This window comes from Prionailurus bengalensis, chromosome E1, assembly GCF_016509475.1.
Source record: "Prionailurus bengalensis isolate Pbe53 chromosome E1, Fcat_Pben_1.1_paternal_pri, whole genome shotgun sequence".
NCBI lineage: Eukaryota > Metazoa > Chordata > Mammalia > Carnivora > Felidae > Prionailurus > Prionailurus bengalensis.
The window spans coordinates 2,497,113-2,510,160 of NC_057347.1; the positions used below are offsets into that span (position 1 = coordinate 2,497,113).

General features: G+C 53.4%; 1 protein-coding gene across 1 annotated transcript in view; it reads left to right on the plus strand.

Annotated features, from left to right (window-relative positions):
* DNAH2 (dynein axonemal heavy chain 2) overlaps positions 1–13,048 on the plus strand; it is a 93,038-nt gene that overhangs the window by 14,524 nt on the left and 65,466 nt on the right. Inside the window, 10 exon segments of the mRNA XM_043582981.1 lie at positions 3,201–3,429; positions 3,991–4,101; positions 4,270–4,508; positions 5,925–6,116; positions 6,559–6,716; positions 7,130–7,217; positions 7,553–7,758; positions 8,139–8,268; positions 8,537–8,719; positions 9,509–9,723. Of these exon segments, the coding sequence (XP_043438916.1) occupies positions 3,201–3,429; positions 3,991–4,101; positions 4,270–4,508; positions 5,925–6,116; positions 6,559–6,716; positions 7,130–7,217; positions 7,553–7,758; positions 8,139–8,268; positions 8,537–8,719; positions 9,509–9,723 (1,751 nt within the window).

Here is a 13,048-nt window from a genome sequence, read left to right on the forward strand (position 1 = left end):
ATTAAGGGACATTTTGGAAAACAACTGGCCTGGACTGTTAGAAAGATCAATGCCATGGAAGAAAGAAAAAGACAGGGGTGGGGGGGGGCGGCTGGGTGGCTCAGGTCGGCTCAGATCATGGTCTCACGGTTCGTGAGTTTGAGCCCCACGTTGGGCTCTGCGCTGGTGGCACGGAGCCTGCTTGGTATTCTCTCCCTCCCTCCCTCTCTCTCTCTCTCTGCCCCTTCCCCATCTGCACTCTCTCTCAAAATAAGTAAATAAACTAAAAAGAAAAAGAAAAAAAAGGAAAAGACCGGAGAACCGTGTGGAATGCAAGGAAACTGAGGAGACACGGCCGTGTGTGATCCTGGATTGGATCCTGGGTGGCAAAGAACAGCCGTATGTGACGTTATTTGGACCACTGGGGAAAATTGAATATGGATTGTGTATTATATCAAGTATTGTATGAAGTTCAGTCTTCTGAGTGTGTGATAATTATGGTGTTGGATGTGTTGGAGAATATCCTTTTTCAGAGCTATATGCCAAAGTATTTAAGGGCGCCCTATCACGATGTCTACTGCTAACTCTCAAATGGCTCAGCTGGGAGAGGGAGCGAGCAAGAGGGTTCCCTCAAGCACAGATGTTGACAATAATGAATCTAGATGGAGGGTGTGCTGTTCATTGGATTTTTCTTGCAATTTCTCTATGAGCTGGAATTATTTAAAACACAAAAATTTGGGAAAAAATGACTTAGCCCTCGCCAAAAAACAAATAGTCTGCCACGAGGAAACATTAGGCTGGTTGCCCACTTCTCTGATCACCAGGAAGAACACACTCAGAGTTCTCTCGGAAGGACAGTGTGCTCCAAGTGTATTATACCCAGCCGAGATGGTCAAATACCATGGCAACAAAGAGGTGGTCATTTTCAATCTTGAAAGAACCCTACTTAAAAAATATATATATTTATCATCAGTGGAAATCTATTCCATTAAGAAATGAACCAAATAGGGGCTCCTGGCTGGCTCACTCAGTGGAGCATGAGACTCTTGATCTGGGGTCATGAGTTTGAGCCCCACGTTGGGTGTAGAGATTACTCAAAAATAAAATCCTAAAAAAAAAAAAAAAAGAAAAGAAAGAAATGAACCAAATAAAGAACTCAGGAATAAAGAATCTAGGAACGTTCAATTCATTTAAATAAAAATTAATACTAGGGGTGCCTGGGTGGCTTAGTTGGTTAAGGATCCAACTCTTGACATTCAACTGACAGCCACCCAGGTGCCAACATATTTTATGTCTTTATTTATTTAATTTTTATCTATTTATTTTGAGGGGGGCGAGGGAGGGGCAGAGAGAGAGAGAGGGAGAGAGAGAGACTCCCAAGCACGTTCAGCACTGTCAATGCAGAGCCCAATGCAGGGCTCGATCCCATGAACCTTGAGATCATCACCTGAACCAAAATCAAGAGCCAGACGCTTAACTGACCAAGCCACCCAGGTGCCTCAAAGATATTTTATTTTATTTTATTTTATTTTATTTTATTTTATTTTATTTTATTTTATTTTATTTTATTAAAAAAAAATTTAATGTTTATTTGTGAGAGAGACAGAGTGTGAGCAGGGGAGGGGCAGAGAGAGAGAGACACATAATTGGAAACAGGCTTCAGGCTCCCAGCTGTCAGCACAGAGCCCGACGTGGGGCTCGAACTCACAAACTGCGAGATCATGACCCGAGCAGAAGTCGGACGCTCAACTGACTGAGCCACCCAGGCACCCCAAAGATATTTTTAAGTGATCTCTATGCCCCAGATGGAGCTCAAACTCACAACCCCAGGTCCAAGAGTCACATGCTCTATTGACTGAGCCAGCCAGGGGCTCCTCCCCCGCCTTTTAAAAAGTTTTTATTTTAATCGCCCTGTGCTCAGCATGGCAAGTGCTCTCCTTAATTCCTGTCACCTCTTACACCCATCTTCCTGCCCACCTCCCCTCTGGAAAGTATCAGTTTCTTCCTATAGTTTCTTCCCTATAGTTTAAAGTCTGTTTCTTTTCTCTCTCTCTTTTTTAAGTTTATTTATTTATTCTAGTACTCTCTACATCCAACGTGGGGCTCGAACTCACAACCCCAAGATCAAGAGTTGCATGCACTCTCACTCACGCATACCACACTTACACCACACACACAGGCAAACCACACATATCCTAGAATCACGCCAACGCGCACCGCACACGTACTGCACGATATACCACACACACTCACTAATCTTAACACGTACACACCAGTAATACAGCACACAAAAGCCAGCTGAGCCAGCCAGGCACCCCAAGAGTCTGGTTCTTGGTTTGCTCCTCTTTCTCCTTTCCCCCTTTGCTCGTTTTATTTCTGGAATACTACACAGGAGGGAAATCATATGGTATTACATATATATATCATTTTAAGAAAAATAATAGTGTTAAGCTTTAAAAAAAAAAAAAAAAGACCCCAAAATGCCAAAATTTAATTCTGGGCAGTGGGAAGATGGATGGTTATTAATTTCTTCTTTGTGCTTCATTTTCAGTTTTTGGAATGAACTAAATTGTAAAGAGTAGTCAAATGCACACCCACACAAAAGGCAGATCCGATCTTCGGGAGGAATGGCCTTTCTGAGCATGTAGGGAAGTCAGGAACTTGAAAATTGTAAAGCTTTAACTGCACGAAAGCAGTACATTTCTGGATGTGGGCAACGACAACAGCCACACAAACTCACCATTAACCAGGTTGAGGGGGTAAATGGAAAATTGGGGGAGAAGTTTATGCAACTGAAATGGAAACACCCAAGTCAATTGCCTGTTAATTCCATTCCTCTCCTTCCCGCTTTCCCTAACCCTACAAGTGCTTCCCCCATTCTATCCCTTTCATTCTATCCATCTGTCCAACATTTATGGAGCATCTAATGTGTCCCAGTCAACCGTACTAGGTTCCGGGGCCAAGTTGGGCAGAATACACCGTCCCTCCCTCCCTTCGAGACATGCTCTCTGCATTTCCTCCCTGTGGTTCTGGGTGTGGACTCTGTTATGTCCCCTGAAAGACACAGGAAGCACACCGTGACACGTTTGGAGATGAGTCAGGATGCCCTAAGGGAACGTGGCCGAGACCTCAGCCAGGCCTTCGTGATCGGCGCCTCAGATCCTGTTGGGTACCATGCTGGGGTCTGGACGCTGATCTCTGGCCTCCTGTCTTCCATGCAGACGCAGAACCAGATTGTCTACTTCATACGCCAAGCGCCGGTTCCCATCACTCCAGAGAACTTCGAGGCCACGGTGCAGTTTGGGACGGTGCGAGGTGCCTACATCCCGGCCCTGCTTCGGCTGCTCAGTGGCGTCTTTGCCCCTCAGATCTTTGCAAACGCAACCTGGCCTGAGAGTATTCGAAATCATTTTGCTTCTCATTTGCACAGATTCTTGGCCTGCCTGACAGGTGAGCAGAAAACCCCCCCGTGCCTGGTTCCTGTCTGGTGCCCCACCGACGGGAGGGGCGAGCGAGGCGGGTGGGAGATTCCTCCCGAGTACCTGTGCGGCCCGGCGCGGAGTCGGTGCCTGTGTGTGTTTGCTGAACGCGTGGGTCGGGGTGCAGAATTTGCCTCCCGGTACAGGTGCGGTTTTCTGCCGTCGACGCTTGACCAGATCCGCTCAAACGTAGAGTTGGGTATTTCATGAGTACACGTGGGGTCAGGGGAAACGCGGGCGGTATGGGGCTCCTGGGGGGAGCGCACGCATCGTAGAAGAGAATGTTGAAGACGCGGTCCAGATCTTTGACCTTATTTTATGATAATCTCTTACTTTACCTCAACGAGGTTTCCCTCTTGCCTTCTGTCATTTTCCCTCTTGAGGTCAAAAAATTAGGAGTCGTAGTTTCTTTTGCCCGTTCTCCTGAAATCCCCCATACTTCCTGGGCCCCGGAATACCAACCACTGTTGGAACTGGGGTAGCATAAACTCAGCCCCGTCTGTGAACTTCCACGGTCCTTTCCTTTCCTTAGACACTCGCTACAAACTGGAGGGGCACACGGTTCTCTACATTCCCGCAGAGGCCATGAACATGGAGCCCGAGGTGGTAGTTAAGGACAAGGAGCTGGTGCAGCGGCTGGAGAGTGAGTGGCTGGCATTGCCAGTGTGCCGCGGGGCCGAGGGGACAGCGGAGGGGCAGCCCGGAGGCCGAGGAAGGAGCTGGGTTGGGAGGGCCGCGCGGGCGGCGGCGGGAAGGACACACGGGGGAGCAGTTTAAAGATGCGCGAGAGGTTTTGTGCTCTCCCCGGCAGCCTCCATGATCCACTGGACCCGGCAGATAAAGGAGGTGCTCAGTGCCCAGGAGTCTGTGGAGATAGGGGAAAATTTAGGTCCTTTGGAGGAGGTTGAGTTCTGGCGCAACCGGTGCATGGACCTGTCTGGCATCAGTAAACAGCTGGTGAAGGAGGGAGTGAAGCACATCGAGTCCATCCTGCACCTTGCCAAGTCGTCCTACTTGGCACCCTTCATGAAACTGGCCCAGCAGATCCAGGTTGGTGAGCGGGCCAGAGGATGGAGGCTTAAGGGGCGCCCGGGTGGGGGCTCAGTCGGCGAAGTGTCCGGCTTCGGCTTGGGCCATGATCTCGCCATTCGTGAGTTCAAGCCCCGCATCGGGCTCTGTGCTGACGGCTCGGAGCCCGGAGCCAGCTTCGGGTTCTGCGTCTCCCTCTCTCTCCGCCCCGCCCCTGCTCACATTCTCGATCTCTCTCTCTCACTCTCTCAAAAAAAAAAAAAAAAAAAAAAGATAGAGGCTTAGCAGAAAGTGGACAGTGGTTGGGACAATATCCGGTGCTAAGGAGAAGGAGCCAGAGTAAGCACCAACAGCAAAGATAGATCCACCCAGTGTTTGGACTTGCACTTGTGTGTGGGGGGAGTACACAAGGAGGAAAACACAAGGTCCCAAGGAGCTTATGGTTTAGTTAGGGAGACTGCAGTCAGTCAACAAATAAACAATGAGTACCTTCTATGAGCCCCACCCCTATAATCTGTCTCCATGAACCCCACCCCTACAGTCCAGCTCAGAAAATAAGGCTTCCACAAAACAGAATCACTAGATGGCATGGGGTCAAAGAGGAACCCATAGGATTCAGCCAAGAGAATTGCAAGATAAACACTTAAAAAATAAATTTAAGGGGTGCCTGGGTGGCTCAGTTGGTTAGGCGTCCGACTTCAGCTCAGGTCACGATCTCGCAGTCCGTGAGTTCGAGCCCCGTGTCGGGCTCTGAGCTGATGGCTCAGAGCCTGGAGCCTGCTTCCGATTCTGTGTCTCCCTCTCTCTCTGCCCCTTCCCCGTTCATGCTCTGTCTGTCTCTGTCTCAAAAATAAATAAACGTTAAAAAAAAAATTAAAAAAAATTCAATAAACTATGACGAGATGATTCTGTTAGCTTTGGGGACACGCAGAAGGGCAGAGTGATCTGTGGAATACAGGCAGAGAAGGCGGAGGCCTTCTCTTCCCGGGCAGGATTTTGAGCTAGGTCTTAAGGGAACTGAGCCACAGCTACGTGGAAAAGTTTAGAACCCTGCTCGAGACCAGGGCGGTGAGGGATACTGGGCGAAACCGTGAGGGTGTTCGGTCAGTTGATCAACAGTTATTGAGTGGTGTGGGGTTCTGAATTCAGCCGGAGACGCTGGGGGAGTGGACACAAACCCTGAGCGTAGGGAATCCCAGTCTGGCGGGAGAGATGGGACTCCCCACGGGAAAAGACACCAAGGCCCCGCGGTGGGAAATACGAACGAAAGCGGACAGGTATGAACTCCGCTCTCGAGGGCCCACGGAGACCTGAGATGCCTGGCTAGGCTCTGAGAGAGGCAGGCCAGGGCGGGGTCCCAGGTGGGCAAACGGTGCTGGCTCCCTGCCGCTTCTTTCCAACGGACGGTACTCACTCCTGGTTGGTCTTCCCTGCCAGGATGGCTTCCAACAAGCCCAGTCAAACCTGACGTTTCTGTCGATCCTGAAGGAGCCCTACCAGGAGCTGGCCTACATGCAGCCTAAGGACATCCCCAGTAAGCTCCCCAAGTTGATCAGCCTCATCCGCATCATCTGGGTCAACTCTCCCCACTACAACACCCGGGAGAGACTGACCTCCCTCTTCCGAAAGGTGCGTGTTCCGCAGGGGTGGGGCGGAGGGCTTTAGGAGAGGGGCCCGATTCGCTGAGGAAGGGGCATCCACAGTTCCAGGCAGTGGGGAGCGGCCCGGGGGTGGGGGTGGGGGGTTCGGACAGAGACCCGTGGCTTCTTCAGCTCCAGCGGGCTCCGGGTGGGGGTGGGGGCCTGGGCTGGACAGCCTGCTTCCGCGGTGGGGGAGGCAGGCAGCACAGACCCCCAGGCTGATGTTTTCTCATCTCCAAAGCCGGGCACGGCAGTGGGCGAGAGGCAGGTTTGGGAAGGGACGCCGGCTTTTGAGGAGCGGGACCCACATTCCATCTGGGCTGACCGAGACAGGGCGCTGAGCCGGGAAGTGAGCTGGGCTGCAGCAGGGAGCAGCGGGGAAGGGGCGGGTGCCACTCGGGCCACCCATCCGCCCGTCCGCCCGTCCGCAGATGAGCAACGAGATCATCCGCCTGTGCTGTCACGCCATCTCCCTGGACCACATCTTCGAGGGCTACGTCACTTCCAGCAAGGAGGACCTCCAGGGCTGCATCTCGTGCTGCCAGGCCTGGAAAGACCACTACCTACAGGCTGTGCAGATGCATACCCAGTACGCCGTGCGTCCCCCACGGTCCCGTCCGTCACCCCTGCCACTCCCGCTGAGCGCAGATGTTTAAAGCCTACGGATTCCGGTTCCGAGACCCGGTCCCAGTTCTCTCCGGATGCAGATACTCTAGTGCCTACCCCCGGCTCCTCCTCTCCCTCGTCCCGGGAATACTTCCTGGCTCACTCCTCCTTTCTTGGCTCTCTTGGCCCGAAAGTCTGAAGTTCTAACACTTCTAGAACGGAGATGCTTTGCCTCCTGTCTGCTTCTCCCTATCTTGCGTCTCCTCCCTTCAGGGCTCAGGAAAACTGCCTCTTGGGGTCCCCTTTTCTAAGGCCCCCAAACCCAGGACTCCCAGTTGGAGCTTCGCGCAGGCCGTTTCCTACGTTTTCATCCGGTCCACCTTTCTCTGGATGTAGGTTCTCCAACCGGGGCTGGGTCCTGGACCAGACCAGCATATTCGCTCAGGTGGATGCCTTTGTGCAGCGCTGCAAGGACCTCATTGAGGTGGGCACACTGTCAGGGAGGGAGGGGCGGGCGCAGTGGACCCCAGAGCCCGGCCGGGGGCCGAGGAGACAGGGCACAGGCTGAGCCGGGAGCTTACTGCTTGGACTCTGCGTAACTGTGTGCCCCACCTCTGTCCCGTCCTTTTAGACTCTTGCCTGTTATCACTGCCCGGGTGTCTTCCAGTTCATTCTGCAGCCCCAATTCATCCCAGTAGCTCCTTGTGTCTGGTGGGTCCTCCCTGGTGTTTAGACATCTTGAGCCAAACCGGAGAGCTCAGGGCCTACGAGGTCAGAAACAAGAGCAGGGAGGCCTGACGCTCGCTGACTTCGTTGTAGGTCTGTGACTGCCAGTACCATTTTGCCCGCTGGGAAGACGGCAAGCAGGGTCCCCTTCCCTGCTTCTTTGGGGCCCAGGGGCCCCAGATTACACGGAACTTGCTGGAGATCGAGGACATCTTTCACAAAAACCTCCATATGCTGCGGGCTGTCCGCGGGGGCATCCTGGACGTCAAGAACACGTCCTGGCACGAAGACTATAACAGGTGAGAGTGCCCCCCCCCCCCCCCCCCCCGCCCCACATCCCGCCCCTGCCCCGGGCTGGGGAGGAGGGGGGTGGGGCGGGGCATAGGGGGCGGGGCTGGAGGAGGGGCCGCAGTAGGTGATGCTGGGCACACCCCGTTAACCAGTGAGAGCCTGTTTCCTCCACTAAAACAGAGGGCCTAGTGGTAGAACCCAACCTCACTGTATCGCTTTGCGGAACGGACCGAGTGGGGCACGTGACACCCTTCGCGCCTGGCACCGGGGAGGCCCTCGGTATCAGCCCGGGGTGGGGGGAGTCTCCCTCGGGGCGTGGCCTTGAGGCAGGTGAGGGCGCCTGCCAGTCACGGGTCATCACGCTCATCACGCTTCTCTAACGGCGCAGGTTTCGTTCTGGAGTCAAGGACCTGGAGGTGATGACTCAGAACTTGATCACCTCCGCCTTCGAGTTAGTCCGAGATGTGGAGCAGGGAGTGTTACTGCTGGACACCTTCCACCGGCTCGCGTCGCGGGAGGTGCCGCCCCCCACCCACCCCCCGCCCCGCCCCACCTGGCCTCTCCTCTGCCTCCTTCAGTTCTTCCTGATCCTTCCCGACTCTGTGCCACCTCCAGTCGTGCCCTCCCACGTCCCCCCTGTCCTCCACCGCCAGAGCCTCTTCTTCCGTCTGCTCCCCGAGTTTCCAGATGGCCCCGGGAGAAGGTGTCCTCCAGCTTGAGTCCCGGGGGGGGGGGGACCCTGGATCCGCCGGGGCGCGGGTTCAGGCTCTCTCCCTTCTTCCTTAGGCCATCAAGCGCACCTACGACAAGAAGGCGGTGGACCTGTACATGCTGTTCAATAGCGAGCTGGCCCTCGTGAACCGGGAGCTGAACAAGAAATGGCCGTACCTGGAGCCCTACGTGGCCCAGTTCTCTGGACAGGCGCACTGGATGCGGATCCTGCGGCGGCGCATCGACAGAGTCATGAACGTGAGCGCCTGGCCTCTCCCCAGACTCGTTCTCGTGAGGCGGTGGAGGTTGGGGGCTGTGCCCCGTGCTGGCCGGGGACCCGCCCCGGGAGTTTCCCCAGAGCGTCTCCACGGTGGGAGACTGGCAGGTGCGGGGCCTGGACAGGACGAGGCCGGAGCTTGGGATTCACAGCGACGGCGGGCGTGGTGGGTGGAACGTGAGTCCCGCCGGGATTTTCCTGTCAAGCTGGAGAGGAGGAGCCGGCCCAGCATCTGGGAAGCTGGGCCGTCAGAGGAGGAATACGACCTTGGGCAGCTGTGGCCCTTGAAGGGCCGGGTCTAGAACAGCAGGCATGAAGAACCAGAAAAAACCCAACAACCTCTAAAGGGCAGTTTTGGGCGCGTAGGTCTAACGCTCTTGAGGTATCTGCCATCATGTGATTGGTTCTGGTGAGAACCAGGCGGCCTGCGGACAGCAGAGGCCGCTTCACGGTCGCTGAGCTGGGACTTGGGGAGGAAGGGCCCGTACTGGTTTTCAACGTCGTACCTCTTCCGTCCTCACCTCCCGTGATTTACTTTTTTTGCCAACTTCTCCTGACCTGAGTTTCCGTGCTTCCCCTGCGCGCTGCTGACTCCCTGGCCGCCTCCTGTCACCTGTGCGTGTGGCCCACCTCCCTCCTCCCCCCCTGGGTGGTCGGGGCCGGCCTCCGCCGCAGGCCGCACCCCGTGTGGGCCCGCGGGCGGGGAGACGGTGCCTCGGAGGACGGTGGCCAGCGGGCTCCAGCCACCCGTTGTCCCCACCCCCCCTTAGTGTCTCTCCAGTGCCCACTTCCTGCCCCACATCGGGACCGGAGAGGAGAGTGTGCACGCCTACCAGCAGATGGTCCAGGCCATCGATGAATTGGTTCGAAAGACTTTCCAAGACTGGACGTCAACGCTGGACAAGGACTGTATTCGGCGGCTGGACACACCGCTGTTACGGGTCAGCCAGGAGAAGGCGGGCATGCTGGATGTCAACTTTGACAAGTACGGGACCCAGTCCCACCCCTTTCCCCGTGCTCGGCCGTCTCCCGCGCCGCTCCCTGCGCCCCGCTCTCCCGAGGCCTTAAGGCCCTGCCCTAGGTTCCTCGCGCCATTCCCGCTTCGAAGTCTCTCTTATGCTGTGGTATGCGTGCTGTCACTTCCTAACTTCAGTTCTGCGCTTTATCTCCAAAGCGCAGCCCCCAGTAACCCCCTGGGCCGGCGATGTAGGCGTTCGGCCACTAGATGGCCACGACGGCTCAGCTAAGTCATCCGACCGCGAGCCGAGGTGCGGGCTTTCCTGGGAATCCGTCAGGCCCTCCCCTACGGCTTTTACAATGATGACGTTTTTGGGTTCCGGTGATTTAAAATGTAGTTAATTCATGTAATCGCCACTCAGAAAGATACACCCAGGGCCCTCTGTGTGCTGGGAACCGAGTTAGGCACTGGAACCGTGTCCGATGGCGAAGCCCGTGCCCTCTGCCACTCTGGAAGGGAACTGGGGCCGTACTGCCTTCCGTTCCGTAGAAGATGCAGACGGGAAAAATAAAGAAGGAGCTATGCAAGACATCTGTCTGCAGAGATTGCAAGCCTTCTGGTGACAGTTTTTTCTTATTTGGAAGGAAATAACTTTCCACTTGATTGGTTTGGCTCCCTCTTGTCATCAGCCAGGCCCTGTGATTAAGAGCTGCTTCCTGGGCTTCTAAGGCTGTTGCCACGGGCACTGGCTTTACCTCCCAGAATGTCCTTATTTGTTGGGCACGCGTGGCAGGGGCTCTGCTAGAGAAGGCCTACGTGGAGATGGAGTCCGGGTGGGGGGGTGCGGACGGAACTAACCAGGGGGAGAGGTCACGTCGTGGTCGAGGAAGGAAGGGGAGACCCAGGCAGTCGTTGAGAAGGGCAGAGACGCTCGAGGCCGGACCTGAGTGTTGGGCTGGGGAGGGGCGTCAGACAACGGCTTTGCTCAGGCTCGTGAGGTTTGGAGGTGTAACCAAGCAGGATCCTAGAAAAATGGCTTCATACAGCAACACCCCGCTTTGGACGAGACAGAGGGCGAGGCCGGGCTTACCCCGGCCGTGACATTTGCAGGCGCGTAACGGGGCTGGATCTGCAGGGCGCATTGTCCCGTCAGGCTGGGTGCTCCCGAAGGCGCCGTGTTGCGAGAGGCGCCCAGACGCACCTGGCCTTGCAATGACACGAATACTTAACCCGCACGGCCCGATGGTTGTCCTTTCCCCCGGAGTTCAAGGCCTGCCTTCACGTGACGGAATTTTATAAAGTCCCAACGATCCGTATGTACGTTTTGAGCGTGAGAGAGGCCGTAGGTAAGCATGGGCTGGTGGCTCTGCCTCCGCCCCATCCTCAGGGCCAGACACAGCAGGGTCTCACCGCGGGAGGCCACCGGTCTGCCGCGTGACCTCAGGCAGGCCGCCAACCTCCTCTGGGCCTGCGGTTCCTTATCTACCCGAAAAATCCACTTGCGAGACTGTCATGAGGAGAGCTGGCTTGTGTAGCAGCCCTCCCAAAGAACAAGCAATAAACGTTGTTTTCCTTTCAGGAGAATTGCCCGTAAAACTCAGTGAACACAGTGTATTCGAAGCAAATTTAGCAAGGTGGTAGAATACGTAATTTTATTATTTTTTTAATAATAGTTTTGATTTTTAAAACAGTCAAGCCTTTTACAAGGGGTGATGTGAGGTACACGTTACAAAATTGACAAGTTGCACTAGGGTAGAGAATGGAGAATCTCGCTCCACGGCTGCCCCCCTCCCCCGGCTTGACTCAGTTTCTCTTTAAAGAGTCAGTGTTACCAGTTTCTTGTGTAACATTCCAGAGATAAGAGTCTATATGGACATAAATAGCTTTTTTAATGTAAATAGTAGCATGCTATCTACGCTGTTTTGTATATCCAAAGTGTTTTCAAAATGATTTTTTTTTCCCATTATAAAATCAATAATTGTAGAAAGTTTGCAAAATGCAGGGAAGTAGAAGAGAGGAAAAACATTTCCCCAAAGACAACCCCTCTTAACAGTTCGGTATGTTTTTTTCCACTTTTTTTTTTTTTTTAAAGATTCATTTATTTTTTGAGAGACAGAGACAGAGTGTGAGCAGGGGAGGGGCAGAGAGAGAGAGAGAGACACAGAATCCGAAGCAGGCTCCGGGCTCTGAGCTGTCAGCACAGAGCCCAACGCAGGGCTCGAACCCACGAACTGAGAGATGGTGACCTGAGCCAAAGTCAGTCGCTCAACAGACTGGGCCACCCACTCACCTTTTTCCACTCTTTTTTTTTAACCCCCTACTTAATGTATTTGTGTGTGTGTGTGTGTGTGTGTGTGTGTGTGTGTGTGTGTGTTTTATTTTTAAAATCTTTAGTGGGTATTTTAAAATTATAAAAATAGTGCATGCTCACTGTAAAAAAAAAAAAAAAAAACTTGACGTAGAGGTATATACAGGAAACTGAAAAATCCAGCCCCCAGCTCCCTAGAAGTAATCCTGATTACCATGTAATTAAAAATAAACACCGCACACAAAATAGGATCACCCTGTAAACAGGACTTTTGTAACCTGCTGCTTTTTAAGGGTTAACAAGGTGCACGGGGGGTTTTCATTCTGTATGCGGAGAAGTATGTTTTCCATGGTTTATAGCATCCCATAGTTTGGCTTATAAGTTGTTGCACAGCTTCTGTAAGGTTTGTGAATAGTTTGCCACCCCTCCACAGCGTGTGTTTGCCTGATGTCCGCGACCCTGTCCGTTGGGGAGAAAACTTTCCTCTGTGCTGTGATCACCTCCCGTCAAGGAGCATGTTCGATACTCATCTAAACTGCCATTTGCATAATCTTTATAGCAGAGCTTTACAAGGCAGCTTCGGGCCAAATATTTATGGCCTAGGTTTAACCGAAACCCAAATAATGGCCAGACGCTTCTTCCAGAGAAAAGTGATTCCTCTGGAGTTGTTTTCCAGAGGGATCTGTTAGAAGCTGCTTTACATTTTTGTGGTTTTAAGATAAAACTGCCTCAGTAAATAACGTATGGGGCAAAAACAAAAACAAAAACAAAAAGAACAACAACAACAACAACAAAAAACCCAAAAAACCAAACCCGTGATCGTAGAGAAGGACTTTGAAGAGTCTGGGCTCATCAAGCCAGCAGAGAAATCCAAGGTGGTTTCAGCTCTTCTGAAGCATTAGTGCTCCCCGGACGGAGGTGCAGATGACTGCGTATCAGGCTCACTCTGCTGTGCTCACGGTCTAGATAAGATCTCGAAATAAGCATGCTTCTCAGATGGCCTGACTGTTGCGCAGAATTTCCTGCCTCTGCCTTAGTTCTGGG